Raw genomic sequence first — 19,558 nt, forward strand, 5'->3', positions numbered from 1 at the left:
TCCCTGTCCTTCTGCTCTTGGAGTCTCTCTTTTCTTGGCATTATGCTGCAAATTTTGTAAATGAGATAAATCAATGTTGTGCATAATTATCAAGAGTGACTTACATAATCTCCATAAAGCTGACAACACAGTACACACATTTTTTTTTTACTGATTTCTGACAGAGTGGAAGCATAAGCAGCATTACACTAGTAATATACCACAATTTACCTCTCCAGACTGTCATAATTTGATGTTCAACCAGCAATTATCAATTGATGACAGAGAGAGTAATTTTTATTCTTAAATATTGATGAATGAAGAAAAAATTGGGCTCCAGCAGAAGGGCACTTTTCTCATCCAGGGCTCAGGCAGTGCTTGAGCACCACTAGGGGTCTATCTGTGCACGTGCCGAATTTTAATAAATGTCTCATTATACTCATGCCACTGCACTTTACTTTATAAAATTTCTTTACAAACCACTACAGTCAACTGTATGTATTAGGTGCATTCTCAGCCTTTTTTATTTTAGCCTATTGCCTATTTTTTTATATATATATATATATATATATTTGTATTATCTTGTCTACCTCATTCTGACCTGCGTGCTGCTGTAATAACTGTGGATCAATAAAGTGTTATCTTCTCTTATCTTATAGCGGAAGTTCTATATTAAATGTTGTTGTTGTTGAATTCATTTAAGACTTAACTTTAAACCCCTGGAATAGGGCCATAAAAAAGCACTGATATCATGACTGTGTGTGCGCTGATGATGTCATCCCTCCGCGGCGCATGCGCTTTGAGGAAGAACCAGTTTCTTGGTTCAATATGTAGCAACAGCCCCGCTTGTTAGAGAACGAGCTCCCAAATCTCAACTCTGACATCCGCCGGCGAACGTGTCCCATCCCTGCGGGACGATTATACACATGTGTGTCTCCCCTTCATCTACACCGAGACGGATTCACGCTGTGCGGAGGATTTCATCGCCGCCGTCGGTCAGCTGTGTTGTGGATACGTTACGGAGGTAGGTCGCTGTCTGTCTGCCGACAGGTGTCGTGCCGAGGAGTGATCGTCTGCCAGAAAGTGATTACCGTCCGCGGGAGCCTGTTCAATTGTGTCTCCCTGTTTACCTGCGTCTACATGTGAATCTGGCTCATTACAAATACACAGGGGTTTTATTTATTTACGTGGCAGGTGTAGCAGCCGGATATGCCCAGCTGTTATAAAATATAATGTCACACTGCGTAATAACAGACAAATCAAGCGTTAGCGTTGTGATCCTTCAGACACATTTAATGGGGGGTAGCTGGGAGGTGGGCCTGGCTCGGTAGGCCATCGGTCAGACCCGCCTAGCTAACGTTAGCTCGCCGTGTAGCTCTGGCGCTATCTCTCGCTGCCTGGTTGCTTTCCAACCGGCGTCACACTGGGCCAACGCATCCGGTTGTTTCAGCTCGGCGTGTACTGCTGGGCCAGCCAGACACGGCGAGCTCAGAACGTGGCAGCGGCAGCTCGTGGAGGCACTTCCGGTGAAACTGCCACTGACTCGTTAAGGTAGTTGCTGCGATTTGTGGCAGTTAACTCTGCTGACACCCTGTTTGGGGCAACTACCGCTGAAACTTTAAACCTTTGTCTTAAATGATGATGGCGTGAAGCTTTTATTAATGAAGTTTTAACCAATTCATGTGCATGCGTTGTAAACTACAAAGTTTTTGTTTGAATATTAAAGGCTCTGCCGCTCTGTATCCCATTTTAAAATTCCATTACGTTTACCATATATCATTACAATAGACAATGCTATAACTTAATGCTTTAATTTAGTTATTATGATCTGCGGTTGCGCAAATTACTGAAATATTATTATTTACACATTTTGAATGTCTATCTGCCATCAAAAGTAGAAAAGGTTATATATTTCAAGTTGTATTTGGTAACCTCGGTGGGGGATGAACTTGAAATGACTGGTTAGCCAGGAAAGTAAAAATAACAGTTTGATTCAATATCCGTACTTTTCACTTTTTCTACCGGATAAACCTGCCTGAATCCATATTGCTGTCTATGGAGTCACTGTCAGTTAACTCAATTCATATAAATACTGAAGTCATTCAACTTGGTTAAAAAGTAGTAGGTCATTAGCTGTTGGTTGATAACAGCTTACCCTTTTTGCCATTTATCTAGGATATGCACTGATGCTTTTACACAATAGAAATCCATAACTCTTGAGTCCTTGGAGATTGCCTACGAGATCCCATCATCAGGTAAACATTGCTACATGAGCCGTGGCATTTTTATATACGCAGGCACAGTATCAGTCACACAGTTACTGATACGGGGGAATACAGTCTTTGAGTTCTTGCATATCCAAAGACACCAAGATCATGCATACGAGTCCAACCCTCCGAGAGCAAAGAAACTATATACTGGCTTATGACAGTTTATTAGATACACAGCTTTAGTTGCTCTCAGACAGTGTGGCAACAAAGGCCACTGCCTCCAAACAGACTGGTACCAAAAGCAGCTTCCTTCAAACAGCAGCTGCCTTTACATATTCGTGGCAGTTTTTACTGAAACAGGAAGTTCCTCTACGAGCTGCCGCTGCCACTGTCTGATCTTGCCCCTACTGACTCAAGGGGCGGAAGCTTGGACGTGACACGGTACACACGTCAGTACACCACAAACGCTCAATTTTAACTTTTTTAAAAACGTGTTAAACGTGATAACACACCGTGAAATAAACACACCTCGGATTTCTAAACACAGCCAGGGATGTGGTGTTGAAAAAACGTGACGTGGGAATCATTCATGGCTGGTTAAGGATTAGCTAACGACAGCTAACTCGCTGTGTGTGCTAGCTGTGGCCGTTAGCAGGCTAACAAAGAGCCATTGCTCCTCCTCGCTTTGTATGCTCGATGTTGCCGTATTAGATGGTCCCGGTGTCCCGTAGGAGACGGTGAGGAATGGGGTTCGTTCGGGGAAGAGGTGTGTGTGTGTGCTCAGATTAAAATATGAAGCTAGCGAATACGCGGTGTGTGTCCGTTTTTGTGTATCGACATGTTCTGGCCGCTAACGTCGCCTCGGTTTGGCTTTGACATTGTGGCTGCCTGCGCTGGAAATGGCTGCATCCGTGTCAGGCTATCGATGTGTAATAAGTAATAAGGTTGTCATTGCAGACCTTCTAACGATCCCGGTTACACGTGTCTTCTGCTGCTTCAGCTTAAATGCTGTGGTGGGCTTGTGCTGCTTTAACACGAAATGTACAGGAGCCGTTCAGATAATGGGACTTAATCTCAGTTAATCGTGTTCATTAACTTAATAAGTGTCTCTGAGAGTGTGATGTCGTCCTTGTTCCACAGACTGAGAACAAATCGGCTGTCATCTGTGCTCGGTTAGTTATTTCTGCGCTTGAACAAACGTGGGGCTGAGAGGGGTTACTGTGTCACTGCAAAGGGCTGCTAGATGCACTAAGTATTGGTCCCACCTAACTTCCTTTGGTGCTTACTTTAACACTTGATACAGATATAAAACATGTCATGCTTGATCATCAGTTTTCATGTTTTCTTTTAATCGATTTGGGCTCAGCAGGGAAATATTGTCCAGTGTGTAATGTGATTAAAGTTGAGGACCTGCAGTGGAGTCACGGTGACGGGAAACATGTGCCCTCACTGTGCATGACATGTCCTTCGGCAAGACACCAAATCTTATCAGAGAGGGAGTGTGTCACTAGATGGTGATGCTTCAGTGCAGCACACGATTAATGCTCATGTAGACAAGCAGTAGACTGAAGTATGGTCTGAGGCACTGGTTATATTGTTTGTGTCAGCTGTGCTTACGTGTAAAGCAGTGTTATTGAACTTGATGTATACTGTAAATTCTGCTCGCGAACACTCAGGCGGGTTTCTTACTAATCTTGTTGACACTTGACATAACGCTGGTTACTTCACAAAACACATCACTGAACTTTTGTTTTTCTCTGTTCTCTTGCAGTGAAACTCGACTGGAATATATGTCTGGAGTGTCCCGACATTCTGCCTTGGCTTGCAGTAGGACGTCCCTGTCGTAGGTCGTGCATTCGTTCCTCACCAGTGATCCCCTATGCTTGAGAGAACCTGGAGCCTGAGTCTGACAGGATGGATGGTGTGGACCTAAAGAGACTCGCAAATCAAGATCAGCCCTCTGTCTCTTGCTACGGTGTTCAATCCTTTTCTATCTACGAGAGAACACCTCCCATTCTACACCTCCAGTCTCTGTGCTTTATGTGTAAAGACTGATCAATAAAAAGACAGAAAGAGATAGAAGTTGGAAGACTTTCTATCTTGTGCCTTTTTTAAAGCAGAGATACATAAAGAAAATATACAAGGCTATATCACGGACATGGAAATATCCTTGTTTTAATTTTACAGTAGTTGTACCCCCTTACTCTTGGTGTGGGTGGTGGGATGTCGGAAAAGCCAGATGACAAAATGGTGAAGTTCCTGGCCCCCCCCCAGAAGAGTGGAGAAGGCCCCAGTTCTGATTCAATGATTAGTGACAGCCGCCAACCGTCAGAAGTGAGACGGCGGCATCACACCATGGAGCGTGATCGATGTAACCCTGAACACCGTTTCTTGCGTCGGAGTGTGATCAGTGATTCCAATGCTACAGCGTTGGCCCTCCCTTTACCCAGCAAGATCCCCATCCCTGCTCCCCAACGGGTTCATTTACGTGAATCCGTCCCTCAGCGGCAGCAGGCTGCTGCTGCTTATTTGCCCCGGACTGAAACAATCTTAGCTCAAAATGAAAAGTCTGATGATAGTGGCAGAGGAGTAGTGGAAGGAAAAGACATAGAAATAGCTAAGGTGGAAGTAGTGCCTTTAGAACAGGAGCCTGCCAATGTACAAGATGTCTGTGACGTAGAGGTGGTGGTAGTGTCCGACTCCATACCATGCTTGGAAAGAGATTTGCCAAGTCGAACAGAAACTGAAAGCACCACTGAAGTGAAGTTGCATCCTGGAGAAGGGGAGGAAGGAGAAGATAAGGACTCTGCTAAGGCACGGGCAGAGGCAGAGCAGAGAGAAGCTGAGAAAAAAGTGCAGGATGACATCGAAGAGGCAGAGTCAGTGGCAGTGGGAACATCTCCAGATGGGCGTTTCCTAAAGTTTGACATTGAACTTGGTCGTGGCTCCTTCAAGACCGTCTACAAGGGCTTGGACACTGAGACCACAGTGGAGGTGGCTTGGTGTGAGCTTCAGGTATGAAATTGGGATAACTAGTTCCTACTGTTGACCTTCACTTATTTCCATCACTCTCATATCAGTTTTTTTTTCACTCTAACTCTTTGCATGCATCTACAAATTAACAGCTATGAGGACTATGGTCAGTTACTCATGGTCTTTGATTGAGCCACCTTTGATGTTGCAGTCTCCTGAGAGTGTCCATGTTCAGGCCTGCTTTTACTAGGCCTGCTTTTACCAGGCCTGAACATGGTGGAGCGGAGCTAATGCAATTTTCCTCCACAATGTTACCTGAAATATAGCCTCTGTCATTTCCCTTCTGAGAAACATGTCAATCCTTTCCCATGTCTGCCGTTGTCTGCAAATTTAATTTTTTGGGTATAACTCAGTCAACAGCGGTCGTAAAGACTGCACATGAAGTAAAACATTTCGCCATTAAGATGCACTATCAAGGCTTGTATAATAAATGTTTATAACTCTGACCAATGAATAACCAACACAGGACAATACCCTTGAATAGATATCAAGGTAGATTTTTTTAATTGCACTGGTAGTTTTTAGAATTGAGTAATAATGATAATGATTTCCTGTATTCCGTTTCCACAGTAGCGAATTACTTTAAAGGCCCCTTTGAAATTAATTATTATAACTTTCCTCCACACATGCAGAATTATCTTAGCAATACATGATGCTGTTACTGCAAATTCTGGTCTGCAGAAAGGGGAGATTCATTATTTAGGTTAGGATGGAAATCTATCCAAAATGCAGTTAGAAGCTTAAAAATATCATTGTAATAATTATAGTCTGCAAACATTTCCAGGAACTGTTGTACAAAGTGTATCCGGTTATGTTTTATTCCACTTTGTAAACATGTCTCTATTGAACGACATATATTTATATCATAGGTTTTTCCTAAAAATGCTTGTCCAAAATTTTTGCAGATGTGCTGTCTGTTCTGCCAAAGCAGCTCCAGCTACATGGCCCATAGCAAAGTTTGACCTCATTCGCCAGATGAATGTTTGCTTTTACTGTCACGCTTTCCCCCTGTCATGAGAGACACAGGCCTCACACAGCAGCACATACAGCCACAGCTCATGCACACTGGGTTCAGAACAATGTGAAGATTGAAGGCACGTGCCCCTCCCCCCTCACACAGAGCGAATCACGCGCATGCGCAGTTTGTTTGGCTCCGACCGCTTGTCTGAATGTAAAATGGGTCACATTCCTGATAGAGGAATCTCCTGTGTGAAGCAGTGCAGGCTGGTCTGCCTGCTAAGGCCTGTTTCTTGGGTCAACCCCCCGACCTTCTATTTTTTCTTTAATCTTTTTGTTTCAAATTCCGACTACAACAATTAGTTAAGATTACACTGTAGGTCGTTTTTATTTGTTTTTCTTGTCTAAATGTAACAATCATTATATTCCTCTCTTTCCTTCTCTTTGATCTAAAAACAACTTATCGTCCTACTGCTGTAGCACACATGTGAAATTTGATATTCTGTTCCTTAACCGCAGTGATTGCTCCAATTTATCTTCTTTGTTAGCTCTTCGATTTCTTCTATGGCAAAGTGATATTTAGATGAGAGGTTCAGGTTAGTGTTAGGGCTACAGCTAAGGATAAGTAGACATCACTAGGCAAAAGACTTGAGTGATTCATAAGTTATTGTTTCTTGAGTCAATGATTTATTCATTTACTTGAGATTGGGGCTTGAATCAGTATGTGAGCAGACAGAAAACAATCTCTGTGATATCCTGTGAAATTGTCTGGACCAGTTTGAAAAGGCAAGCGGAAATCAAATTGTCCTCATCCATCTGTTTGTTCCCTCGGTTTGTAGAAAATGATCCCCCTCACTGCAGAACTCAGCTGGATCTTTGTCAGGTTCTACTTGTATTTAGGGTCCGATCCAGTGGAAAGGGGGGATTTACTGCAATTCTTAGAATGGAATGAGAACCAGCTTTGTTTAAGGCTTGTGGTCTGTTCTGAAATATGAACTTGTAACCTGACACTCTCGTTCCCCCTTCGTTCCTCTGTCAACTCAAGAGTTTCAGCACTGCAAATGGTTCAACTACACACACACTGGCTGAAATCCCCTAACATGTGGTCCTTAAAGCTGTCCCATGATCTCTCAACTGTTGTTACATTCCACATACATCCTGAGGGCAAGTCTCTAGAACATAATGTTAAAATACATACAGTATGTATTTGGGTTTTCTCCCTCAACTCTCAATTGTTCAGTGCCTCTTCAAACAAGCATGCAATTAGAACCATTTCTTCTTGGCTGCTTTTTGACATACATAAAAGTATTTTTTACTATTTTCATAAAAATGCCAATATTTTTCGACAAAGAAAATATATTCGGAGAGAGTTTGTAAGATTGCACCAATTCAGAATGGAGCGTGGGCTCATTCTGTAATACAATTCTTGCTTTGCTTCCCATTGATGCTAGATTCAGTGAGTAATCGGTCTTGCACCTTGTTTGTTCATTGGGAATTTGGTGTCAGCAAAAGCAGGACTCTACACTTGAATGTTGATAAAACCTGTCCAGCAAGTTTTCCCTTCTTTTCTCTTTAAATCTTCCTCAAACATTGCAAAAAATGTCCAGGCTAACACTTGCAGTCCCGTCCGGATGTAATGCAGTGTTGCTGCAGATCCCTACACTGGTGTTAAGTTTTACGTGTAGGTGATCAAGCAAATGTTTTTTTTCTTTGTACTTTTTAATTGATCACATTTATTTTTGGGACAAGGGATCATGTAGGAAAGGATTTTTCATAAACACGTATATCTGTTATACCTTATGTCACACCAAGGTTTTAAGTAGTTAGAGCTACTTCCCTCTGAAAGCAGAGAATTCCACTGATGGACGATCCAGTCAACTTTCCCTCAAGCCATGTTGCAACCACGGCTAAAAACGTTAGTGTTTTAAGTCTAAAGGAAATGCCCCTGGTTTAGTGTGAGGGACCATCTGTCCACAGTCTTCCAAGAATTTTTAGGCCTCCACCCTTTTTCACCCACCCATGAACCCACCCTTTTGTTTCGGATCTCACATTGCAGGCATGTCTACTCAATAAGTAGGTCACCACGGAGAGGAAGCTGAGGAATACATTAATGCGCCTCCCTTTTCTTACTCACTCATCCATCTTCGACCATGTCATCTTCCACTTATCTACATCTCCCTCCCAGGTATCCTTTGGTAGTTCTAGGAGCTGCCTGTCCAACTGGCTGATGGTATCTGCTGAGATTGACATGCTATATTTAAACAGTGGAATAGTGACTCATCTGTAATTATTCTTCATCATTGCTAGTCTTTAAGTTGAATGTACGAGTTTGAATTTTAGTTGTTTATTTCTGAGTTGTATATAAACAGAATTAGGAACAAATATCCTATTCAGTAAAGTGATTGCATATACATATGTTATCTGTTGAGTTATCCACAAGTGCAGGCTGTTTTCAGTTGGAGGAGCCTTGCCTATGAAAAAAAAATGTTAAGCCGATGATTCACACAAATCAACAAAGTCACACTCAGCGAAACGTGATTTAGTGGCTTTCATCAACAATGAGAATACTTTGACGATTCATGGTGTCTTGCTCGATGTAATTAAGCTCAGATGATGAGTCATGCAGGCAGACGTGAAATAGCTTGGATCCATTCTCTTGTCTTTTGCTGACAGTCACAGTGATCTCTGACCTCATTTCCATGTGTCAGAGTTTCTCTGTAAAACAAAACAGTTATTTCCAAACAGACCTCAGATCTCAAACAGTGTCTCCTAAAGGGCTGCATCGAGCCCTCAGTGTCAACCTCAGAGCAGGGACCTGACAGAGCCAGCCTTTGGCATGATCACGTGCCTTTTACACTCACTCTATTTTTAGTATTGTTTGGTTATTTATGATGGCCATTGCCTAGAAGCAGTATTTTCTGCTCTACTTTGGTCAAACTGTAGTTAACTGGCTTTAGGTGTTGGCTGGAAACCCTTAGGTCATAATATGTCCAGATAGTATTGGGGCTCAATGATTATTGTTAAAATAATACAATGATAGGTATAGCAGTATGTTTCTGATGGCAGGGTCGAATCCTTAAATAATGAATTGATTTCATAAGTTGTGTTCCACTGTTTTGCTTTATTGTAGAGGAAATTAACATGGGTAGAATAAAAAGTTTGAGTTATAATTGAAATGAACTAATTTGGATGATATTGTCACAGTCAGACGATGATGTTGTCTAAAAACAACATAATTTGGTCTAAGCAAACAGAAATGAAGCAAGTGTGTGTTTGCATATAGAGCAGGGAAGTATGATCAGATCACAAGTGATCCCTTGAGACACATGTGGAGACACATCCTACTGTCAGGTGTAACGTGATGAACTTTGAGCTCTCCACTTGTGATCAGATCCCTTGTGACACATGGTGATTAATACCACATCTGACTAGAGCCTCATTCACCGTTTAATTTTCCTCCCAGTGCAGCAAGTGATTTCACACTGAGGTTGGCTTACTGGTAGCTGATAGGCGAGGTCAATCTTGTCTAAACCTGAGAGCAAGGTGTTGCAAAAGTCTGTGTGTCATCATTTAAAATGGATAAAACGTTTTGTAGCCTTCATAATTTGTTTACATTTATATCTCTCAGTCAAAGAAAAAGCCTGCGTGGTGATGATTTTTGCCCGCTGTAACAGAATGACCCAGGTCATCCTCTGGGTGACGCATACCCAGATGATGACATTTTTTAACAAACACTCCGCAGTTAACCAATCAGAAAAAAGAGCATTTTGGGCAAAACACATCATTCCAAACTGAGGCTGAAAAGAGGCACAGCAGAATCCTACTCTCTCAACCGTACACTGGGTTTATATCATATCTTCTGTGCGAAATGGGTTAATGCTTTGACCTTGGTTGCTATGGCTGCCATTGGGGGGGAACTGGGCCAGCTGGATCCTTCCAGTGTCTGAACAGATATCCTTGATACAGGGAGTGAACTATTCTTTTTAGGGCCAAGTTGGAAGTGATCTGTGGAAACACTGTGTAACACTACCCCAACAACTAAAAAAGGAAGAATTACTTCAGTCATATAAAGCTGCTCTGGTTTAACTGCAGCTGCTGGTGCCTCTCCCTCAAAGGGGCGTGCAGAGTATGACCACACTACCAGGTGTAGAAAAATAAAGACACAGTCTGATTTTTGGTTTTACTAATGGTGATCATCATGGTGAGGTTTTGAGCGTCACAATCTATATTACGTCAATTATGGGAGATTCTAAGAGGAAGAGGGATAACCAAGCCACACCCATCTCGGCTGATGGGTTGACTCACCTGTCAGTCAAGAAAATCTGTACAAATCATTACTTTGCTATTACACTTAAGTAAATAGCCTAAAGTGACGACACACAGTATTTGTCAAAACGCATCGTAAGCAGGGATGTTAGTTATCCTATGAATGTGATAGGTCTGGATAGGTTACCTTTGGCCTTGCTGCTTAGGGCTCTTGGATGAGATAGGAACTGTCACCAGTGACAGTAAGCAGGTCACATGCTTCAGAGCTTTCAAGTCTTTCAAGTTACAGTTAATAGGGGGTGAGATGTCTATCTCATGATTTAAAGATTTTAAATTCCTGGAGAGATTTTACTTGTCCGGGGCCTCTTAAAAAATGCTCCACAGTTCTTACATTCTTTTAAGGATTGATGGCCCCATACTAAATAACGCCTACATATCTACAAGTGACATATTTCTCTGTTTTCTTCTTTTTTGTGTTGGTCACTTCAGCACAAATTATATACAGAATGTCATCATTCATAAGCCATATAAAGAAATGGAAAACAGTCTAGAGTTATTCTTAGATCTTTGACAAGTACAATCTGCTTCTTGTCTCTGTACAGAAAAACGTTGAAGCCGCCTGTTAAGTAGAGATCCTGAAATGTGCTTTAAGTCACAGCAGTGTGTTAGCATGTGACTTCACAAATCACTACAAATTCCTCTGTTTTTTATGCAGAGGTTAAGGTAGATGTGAGTTAAGCAAGTGAATTATAATATATCTGGTAATGCTGTTCTTACTGGTTTGCACTTGTAAAGGGAAGTATTGGCAGTGATTGTATGTGGAAATGCTTTCATTGATACAGCAGTTCAGTGTGTGTGTGGGGGGGTTGTGGTGCTACACACCCAAGGCCTGGAACTCTGTGACTGCTGCTGTGCATATTCTGCATGACTTTTTCACATGGGGCACAGAAAGACAAATGGGAGCCACTGCCCCACTAGATAAATACTCTAGAAAATAGGTCAGTTGATCCAAGTCCATGGAGCCTCCACTACTTGTCTGTCCTCTCTAAACCTCTGGTTTCTTGACATTCTTTGTGAATTAGTGTCATCTCCTTTGCTCCTAATTCTTTAAAGGTTTGTCATCAACTTTTCATTTTGTGTTTCCTGCCCTGTCTCAGACAAGATAAATATTCACCCTGAAACCTCCAGAACGCCTCCAGCAACGGCCACAGCACTCTCAAATATTTTTTTCATTGCGTGTTGTCACTCACTGGAAAGTTCGCAGTCTGGTGCTGACACACCCACAAAGTCAAACATGCATTCGCCACAGGGCTCCAATGGGCTGAATTCCCTGGACAGCCTGGTCTATTGCCAGGTCTCTGGGGTTTTCAAGGAAACTCTTTAGCTGTGGGGTTTCACACCCTAACTGTAACTCGCGCATGTTGGGTATACAGGCCATACCAGGAATTGCTCAGGAAACATGAGACTGGTTTTACACATTCCAGATTTTTGTGAAGACGCCAAACCTACAAAAGGCATTTCTGCCTTATCCATCTTTATTTTCTAGTCAATTTTAAATCCATCAGGGCATATTGCTATCAGGTTTATATACATTTCCCCACGATTAATTGACAAACGCTTAAGCTGCCACACATTTGTCGATTCGTATCATCCTTATCTTTATTCAGAATATAAGACCAGTTGAGCACAACATTTACTTCATACCAGTTACATATGTAATAATCATTAACATCTATCAATTTGGCTAAAGTGAACAATGCTAAACAGTCTTATTTACCAGAATTAATCAAACAAGAACGCTCCTAATAAATAATAAATTTACATGCGTTACACCAGGTGTTTTTCCAGATGTTTACCAATGACGTAATATAATATCTATTTATAATATCCTCTGATTATGGTGATTTATAATTTATTTCCCTCGCATTGCTTAAACCTACTTTAGAGGAGAGTGTGTTTGTTTTTTTTGTTGTTTATTTTTGACTTAGTCTGCACTGTACCAAATTTTTTTTTTTTTAAATACTCTGGCTCTTAACTTGTTTTGGTTTTCCTCCAATCCGGGACAAAGCTAGACACGCTCCTTTTGTTACATAGTCGTCTGCCAGAGAAAACAGAGACGCATCCCTGTGTCTCTCAACTGTGTATGTGCTTGAGTCATATGACCAAGTGCTGAAAGAAAACTTTGTGTTCTAATACCTTTTTTATTAACCTTTCAAATACATTTTTAACCCTTTAACCTGGAATGTCTTGATGACTGACTTATGATACATGATTGCATTCAGATGCTGCATAGGAAAAACATTCTTTGATGGCCATTAATACTGATAATCTTTATCATTTCAGATATTTGTACCTCATCTTTTCATAACTCTTAATAAACCCATACACATCTGTAAAAAGCATGGCCCTCTGAGTTGTGGGACATTTTCAAACGTCTCCTATTCTCCTTTTTGCCCCCTGCAGGATCGTAAGCTGTCGAAGACAGAGCGGCAGCGCTTCAAGGAGGAAGCGGGGATGTTAAAAGGACTGCAGCATCCCAACATTGTCCGTTTTTACGACTCGTGGGAGGGACCCTCCAAAGGCAGGAAGTGTATTGTTCTGGTCACGGAACTCATGACATCTGGCACACTCAAAACGTGAGTCTCCAACTGGGCTGAAATAAACCACAAATCAGGACTTGTATCATTTTGATAAAGCAGATTATTGATTATGATTTTTTTGTATTATCTCATGTTTTAGATTTAACAAAGTAGTAATGCATTGATACTAAAATATAGTAATAGTTGAATGATTATTTAATACAATGATTTTATTTTGAAGTCTCCAGGAAAGACTAGCCTAATTTGTTCTGTGTTACATTTGATAACATGATGATCCATTTTCTTGCAGATATCTGAAGCGTTTCAAAGTGATGAAAATTAAAGTGCTGCGGAGCTGGTGTAGACAAATCCTGAAGGGTCTTCACTTCCTCCATACTCGGACTCCCCCGATCATCCACAGGGACCTTAAGTGTGACAACATTTTCATCACAGGCCCAACAGGGTCTGTCAAGATTGGAGACCTGGGACTGGCCACCCTCAAGCGTTCATCCTTTGCCAAGAGTGTTATAGGTACGACCCCAAAGTCATTTTTATCTCCTTGTCTTTATCCTGCTTTGGGACAACACCTGTTCTGAGGTCATGATGTTCTGTTTGTATTGACAGTGATGGTGTTAGAAGAATATGTTTTCCATTGTCTTGTTTTCGGACGATGTGGTTAAAAAACAGACCACAGCGTTTCAGGTGTCTCTCAAACCACAGCTCAAATGGAGGCCAAATAATGTGGTAATCTTAGGCAGATAACCACAAGGCTTTCGCTCTTTGCACTCCAACAAGTTTGGTCACTGTACAGAATATTCTGTTCCATGTTTCTCCAAAAAAAGAGAGTTTCTTTTCCAGGCAACTACTGAATGTAAGTAGAGCCAAACATTTCTCATCCTGTTAAATATTAATACCAGTATTATAATGGTTGTCATGCCTTCTTGCAGGCTAACCTGGCCATGGCTGAAGGTATGGCCATTGCGTCTGTTGTAGACTGGTCTTTGTCCTGTGGTTTGGAAATATGTGGTCTGTTTACCGGTAACACTGATAATGTTTAACATCTCTTTCTATGGATTTGCCTCGACAGGTTTTTTGCCTCTAGTGTTTGTCTCTTACTGTCTTTTAAAATATTGCAGGACTGCAGAATGTTTTTGCTCCTTCTTTGTGTCCAGGGAGCTCTCCACATTTTCTCTCTGTCAGCCTCTTGCCTTTTTTTCCTTTATATTTTTATTTAATTTTTTTACCTTCACATTCTTGGGTATGTTTTTTAAAATGTAGGCTCTAGCCTCAGCTGTGCCCCATTCTGCTGTTTGGAATGAATAGGGTACTGCTGGTCATTGAGTAAGTATGAACTTAAATGGGCCTGGTAAGTCTGACAGTGTGCTGTAACATACATCAATATCAAAATCAATTACATTCAAATAATCAATCAGTTTTTCTGTGTAAGACCTGAGATTTAATGTAAAATAATTAATTAATAGAACAAGACTGATATGCATGAACACACTGCTCAACACAGTAACTAGCTATGGAACCTGCTTCTCTCAGCCTTAGCCCTAACGTTTGCTCCTGCAGGACAGGAAGAGACGGTAAGTCAGACTACCAAAGGTAGGTGTAATATAAGAGGCTATGTTGATTTGGTTGTAAGGTAAGGTCTTGACAAGTTATTTCCATAGCTGGTCATATTTTCCTACCCAGATCATTGGCATCCTTTTGAAATTTCACTATATATTGGCCTGGATATAAAATTCCTAATTTTAAAGCTAATCTTTGAATGTAAAGAACATTCATTTTGGCTAGCGAGTGTGTTCTGCATATCGGTAACCTCAGTCACATTATGTTGCACCGTGTTAAGGTCTTACACAGACAAACACGTGCCTTCTTCTCTACAGTCTAACTGAGCCCAGCTTCTCCCTCCTTTTTTGTTTTCTGTCTCTTTTTTTGCTTTCCTTCCCCTTTTTCTTTTTTTCTCTCTCTCTCTCTTCCAACTTTCACCTCACAGGTTCTACCCCCGAGATGTCAGCAGGCTGGTCACTCTCCTCAACCTCCTCTTCCTCAACCCCTCACGGGTTAGAGGAGCAGAGGGTCAATGGGTTGTGAGAACCCCAGTCAATCAGTAAGGGAGTTCGCGAGTTCTGAAAAGTTGTTCTGATTTAAGGTACCCCTGAGTTCATGGCGCCTGAGATGTATGAGGAGAAGTACGACGAGTCAGTGGATGTGTATGCCTTTGGAATGTGCATGCTGGAGATGGCCACCTCAGAGTACCCTTACTCAGAGTGCCAGAATGCTGCACAGATCTACCGCAGAGTTACCAGCGTAAGTCCTCTTTTCAACCATCCACATCACCCCTATGCCCCTTCCTTCACCTCTTCCTATGTGCCAAGAAGGCTAGTGTCCCATTCTGGAATTGTTTTATACTTCTCACTTCTTTACGCAGCTTATATTACATTCCTGTCCTCTAGTCTTGTATTTCAGCTCTTAACTTGATTGTATCCCTGTATCTCCTATATAACCTCCCCTTGCCCTTATTGAGTGACCTTCAAATTTAGAAAACCGTCAATAGAAAACATTTTACAAGCCACACAACAAGCCTCTCAGATTCACCTCATATTGTTTTAGTTTTTCTCTTCCTCTGCGGTGTGGTGTATGTTGGTTAATCATGTAGATATGAGGTGTGGATGATTGAACAAGTACAGCCCTGCTGTTTCTCTAAGGGCTAATGGTTCAGTATTGTCATCATTGCAGAAGGGGCAGTAGCTGTCATAGGAAAAGCAACATATTTTCAGTGTTGTTCATACAGGTTACCTTTGAAATGCATGGGTCACTGATATGATACATGCATATGATTCATACAGTTATGAGTCTCATAGATAAAAAAAAATGTTCAACCTGTTCCCAGGCTGTTATCTAGAAAGTATGTCAGTTTATCATTAACTGCTTAAGCACACTGAAGTCTTTGCCACGTGATTTAAAAGCGCATTTTCATTCCACCCAGAGCAAAGTAGTTATTTTGTTCTTTAATGAGCTGCTAGTAGCCCATACTGTAGCTCAGCAGACACACCGGCCTCACTTTAGAAGCAAACTGCTATTGTGTTGTTGGGCCTACATATAGTTAGGGAGACATCCTCTGTTTTTACAGTTGTACTCCTTGGGGATATAGGTTGTTCTTCCTATTTTCTTATTTCAGCGCAGCTGTGCAGTTCTCATCCATTCATCGTCGCCCTTCTTCCTGTAGAAACAGGCAGTTTCCTGTTGCTTATTGCCTCAATTCGTCATCTCTCATCAGCTGTCCTCTATCGACTCATGCCCTCCTTTTCCCATCGCTTGACATTCCACAATCTCTAAATGCCGGCAGACAGAATGCATAACATCCCTTTAACATTATTTGAATGGAGATTGTTTCTTGGGCGCAACCTTCACCAATTCATTCAGCAGAATAAATTCCTAAACAAATTTAAAGGATAAAGTTAGTATAAGGTGGTCATTATTTCAGATATTAACGACTTTTGTAATGCTAATGTTGAGTCTGAACTAAAAACGACAGCGAGATACGGGATGATTTCCAACATAAACAAAAAGGTCAAGTGAGAATGAAAACTATTCTCATTCTGGGTTCTGTGTTTCCCATAGGGGGTGAAGCCGGCCAGCTTCGACAAGGTGGCCATTCCTGAGGTGAAAGAGATCATCGAGGGATGTATTCGCCAGAACAAGGATGAGAGGTCTTTAACTCAACAAGACAACATTTTATAAGTTGAGCGCCGTCAAGGTCTCCAGAAAATCCTCTTAACTCACTGCCTGTCTCCTCTATATAGGTATTCAATCAAGGACCTTCTGAACCATGCGTTCTTCCAGGAGGACACAGGGCTGCGCGTGGAGTTGGCAGAAGAGGATGATGGAGAGATTGAGGCCATGAAGTTGTGGCTGAGAATTGAGGATGTAAAGAAACTCAAGGGAAAATATAAAGAAAACGAAGCTATTGAGTTTTCTTTTGACCTCGTCAAAGATGTCCCAGAAGATGTGGCTCAGGAAATGGTGAATTAAACTATAAAATCTTTAAAAAAACGCATTAACCCGTATAAACAATGCGCAACAAAAAAAAAGCTCAAGATTAGTTTTTGTTGTCATCAGCATCTTCTACTTTGTCTTTGCTTTGTAGGTTGAGTCTGGGTATGTGGCTGAAGGTGACCACAAGACCATTGCGAAGGCCATAAAGGACAGGGTGTCTCTAATCAATCGGAAGAGAGCACAGAGGCAGCAGGTGTGTCCATACTAGCCAAAGACTATCATATGTTATCATATCTGTCATAGATTGTGTGTAATTGTGCCATGATGTATTCGTGTGACTCGCCTTGTAATGGCCTCTTTGGAGATTTTAATACTTTTGGTGCCAACTGTGTTAAAGGTCAGAGAAAATCAAGAGAAGAGACGTCTTGAAGAGGAGCAGCAGAATCCGGTGCTGCCTGCACAGCAACCAGTCCAACTAACCAGCATGGAGGTGCCTCCCCCCCAGCCGGTGCCTCAGACTGTGTCTTTTATACCTCCACAACTAAACCAACACAATCCACAAATGTGTGCTCAACCTGCATCTCAGAACCTTCCCATTTCGAACTACAACACTACTCAATCAAACCAAATGACTGGCATGGGTCAAGTGATCCCTTTTGTGCCCCAGTCAACTGGGCAAGTCCAAGTTCATGGTCAGATCATGGCCACCATCCAGCCGGAGTCGGAGGAACCTGAAGCCGACCATCACAAACAGCTGCAGCACAGTGGAGGAGGTTTGTATCAAAGAAGATTTATGGTCAAATACACCTACAGCCAGATCAGTGCATTTAGAGTTTAATAACTTAACGTTCATGTGCTCCTCAGTTGGTCACATTGGAGACAGACTACCTAGTTCCACCATCATGCCTGAGGCCCAGCCTCAGCCTGGAATATCCTACAGCTCCACTCCCAGTCAGCACCCACAGCCCCCAGTGTCGGGCCTGCAGACACAAAATGAACAAATGCAACAGCAGCAGTTGTCACTGGTGAGTCATTATGAAAGTAGGACATGAAGATTATGTGTGTGTGTGCGTGTGTTAAGATGCATTTCCAGTCGTTGCTTATAGTTAAGTTTATATTTATAAAAAACATACAGACTGGTTTTCTGTGTTTTTGATTTAGCTTGTTTGGCCCCCTGTTCTTTGTTTTCCAAAGCCCGGTTATACAGTCAGCAGTCCTTGTCAACAGTATCAGTTGCGTGTGATTTGACCAAAATGAACATAATCCTCTCACCCCCGAAAACATGACCCAACGTAACTTGCAACTTTAACCTGTACATTGACACATGCTCCGTGTTTACTTTCTGGTGTTCAAGGTTCAACCCCAGATTCAAGGTGTCCAGGAAGTTGTTCCTCTCGCACCTACAAACCAGTCTGTTCCCGGGGGACCTCAACAGGTACATGTTGTCCTTTTTGTCTCTTAACAACCTTTAAAGAGCAACTTAACACCAACTGGCTTTTTCACTGCCCTCAAGTTAAAGTTCAAAGCTTGTGCCCTAAACAACACATCTAGCAGTAATGACAGTGTTACCTGAACAAACACCTAGCGCACTCTCCTATATCACTGCAGCGAATGTGAACTTCAACCAGTCTGTGTCAGCACAAAAATGATTGTCAGGTGGTGTTAAGTTAAACTTTAAAGCCAATAGCTTCTGGCAGCTGCATTAAAAGTAGATGAGTGTTCCAAGTCCTAGTTTTTCCCTTATTATTTTTCTTTGGATTCTCAACTTTCCTACTCTTACCCTGTGTTATGTTTTGTTTCTTATAGTATGGAGTGTACTACCAACCATCGCTCCCCCCTCAGGTAGATAAAATGTCCCATTTTCCTGCTGCCACACCCACAGACTTACGGACATCATGTCCTGGCTGCAGGGGGGGGGGGATAAACTCCATGTCCCTATTGTTCTGCTGGGCAGTCTTTGTGGTTTCAAGCTTTACCCTCATTGCCACTGTTATAATGTGTCTGTCTTATTCTTGTTTATACCACTCAATCTTTATCACTTCTATTCTTTTAGATTCCCAACCAGCAAGGGATGATCCCCCCATCATCTCAGTCATCTGCTCCACAACAGCAGCAGCAACAACAACTGCAGCAGCAGCAGCAGCAGCAACAACACCCAGAGAGCAGCTCTTCTCTTCAGAGCTCCACTCTACCACAGGCTCAGTCTGGAGGTCAACCGCTACAGGTGCCGCACACTCCTCTGCTTTTGAAACTTATTATGCATAAATCTTTTAACTTGTCTCTCCTTAATTCATCATTTGCTACCATATGAATTTCCTACTGTCCTTTTTTATTTTTTCTAAATCTTTTCTTCTCCTCCTTTTCTCGGACATTATTTCTGCGGCCATCCACTTTCTTCTTCCACTCTTGCGTCTGCATGCTACTCAATCCTTCATGACTTTTAGTCTTGGGCCAATGATCCAAGTACGCCCATCATGTCTCCTCCAATCAACGCTGAGCATCTATATTTCCTGTATCAGGCCTCATGCC

General features: G+C 41.9%; 1 protein-coding gene across 4 annotated transcripts in view; it reads left to right on the forward strand.

The window, feature by feature from the left end:
* The first annotated feature begins 806 nt into the window (after positions 1–806).
* Positions 807–19,558, forward strand: part of LOC133954954 (serine/threonine-protein kinase WNK1-like) — a 28,095-nt gene continuing 9,343 nt past the window's right edge. Inside the window, exons 1-13 of one of the 4 annotated variants that reach the window (XM_062389555.1) lie at positions 807–1,003; positions 3,961–5,204; positions 12,909–13,081; positions 13,335–13,555; positions 15,183–15,340; positions 16,655–16,743; positions 16,837–17,056; positions 17,181–17,282; positions 17,427–17,802; positions 17,894–18,054; positions 18,384–18,464; positions 18,836–18,871; positions 19,083–19,253. In XM_062389555.1, coding sequence (XP_062245539.1) covers positions 4,413–5,204; positions 12,909–13,081; positions 13,335–13,555; positions 15,183–15,340; positions 16,655–16,743; positions 16,837–17,056; positions 17,181–17,282; positions 17,427–17,802; positions 17,894–18,054; positions 18,384–18,464; positions 18,836–18,871; positions 19,083–19,253 — 2,580 coding nt within the window. In that variant the 5' untranslated portion in view covers positions 807–1,003; positions 3,961–4,412. Of the gene's footprint in view, positions 1,004–2,638; positions 2,956–3,960; positions 5,205–12,908; positions 13,082–13,334; positions 13,556–15,182; positions 15,341–16,654; positions 16,744–16,836; positions 17,057–17,180; positions 17,283–17,426; positions 17,803–17,893; positions 18,055–18,383; positions 18,465–18,835; positions 18,872–19,082; positions 19,254–19,558 lie in introns of those variants that run through there. The other 3 variants (XM_062389557.1, XM_062389556.1, XM_062389558.1) reach the window with 3 other exon arrangements.

The sequence above is a fragment of the Platichthys flesus genome, chromosome 6 (genome assembly GCF_949316205.1).
Source record: "Platichthys flesus chromosome 6, fPlaFle2.1, whole genome shotgun sequence".
NCBI lineage: Eukaryota > Metazoa > Chordata > Actinopteri > Pleuronectiformes > Pleuronectidae > Platichthys > Platichthys flesus.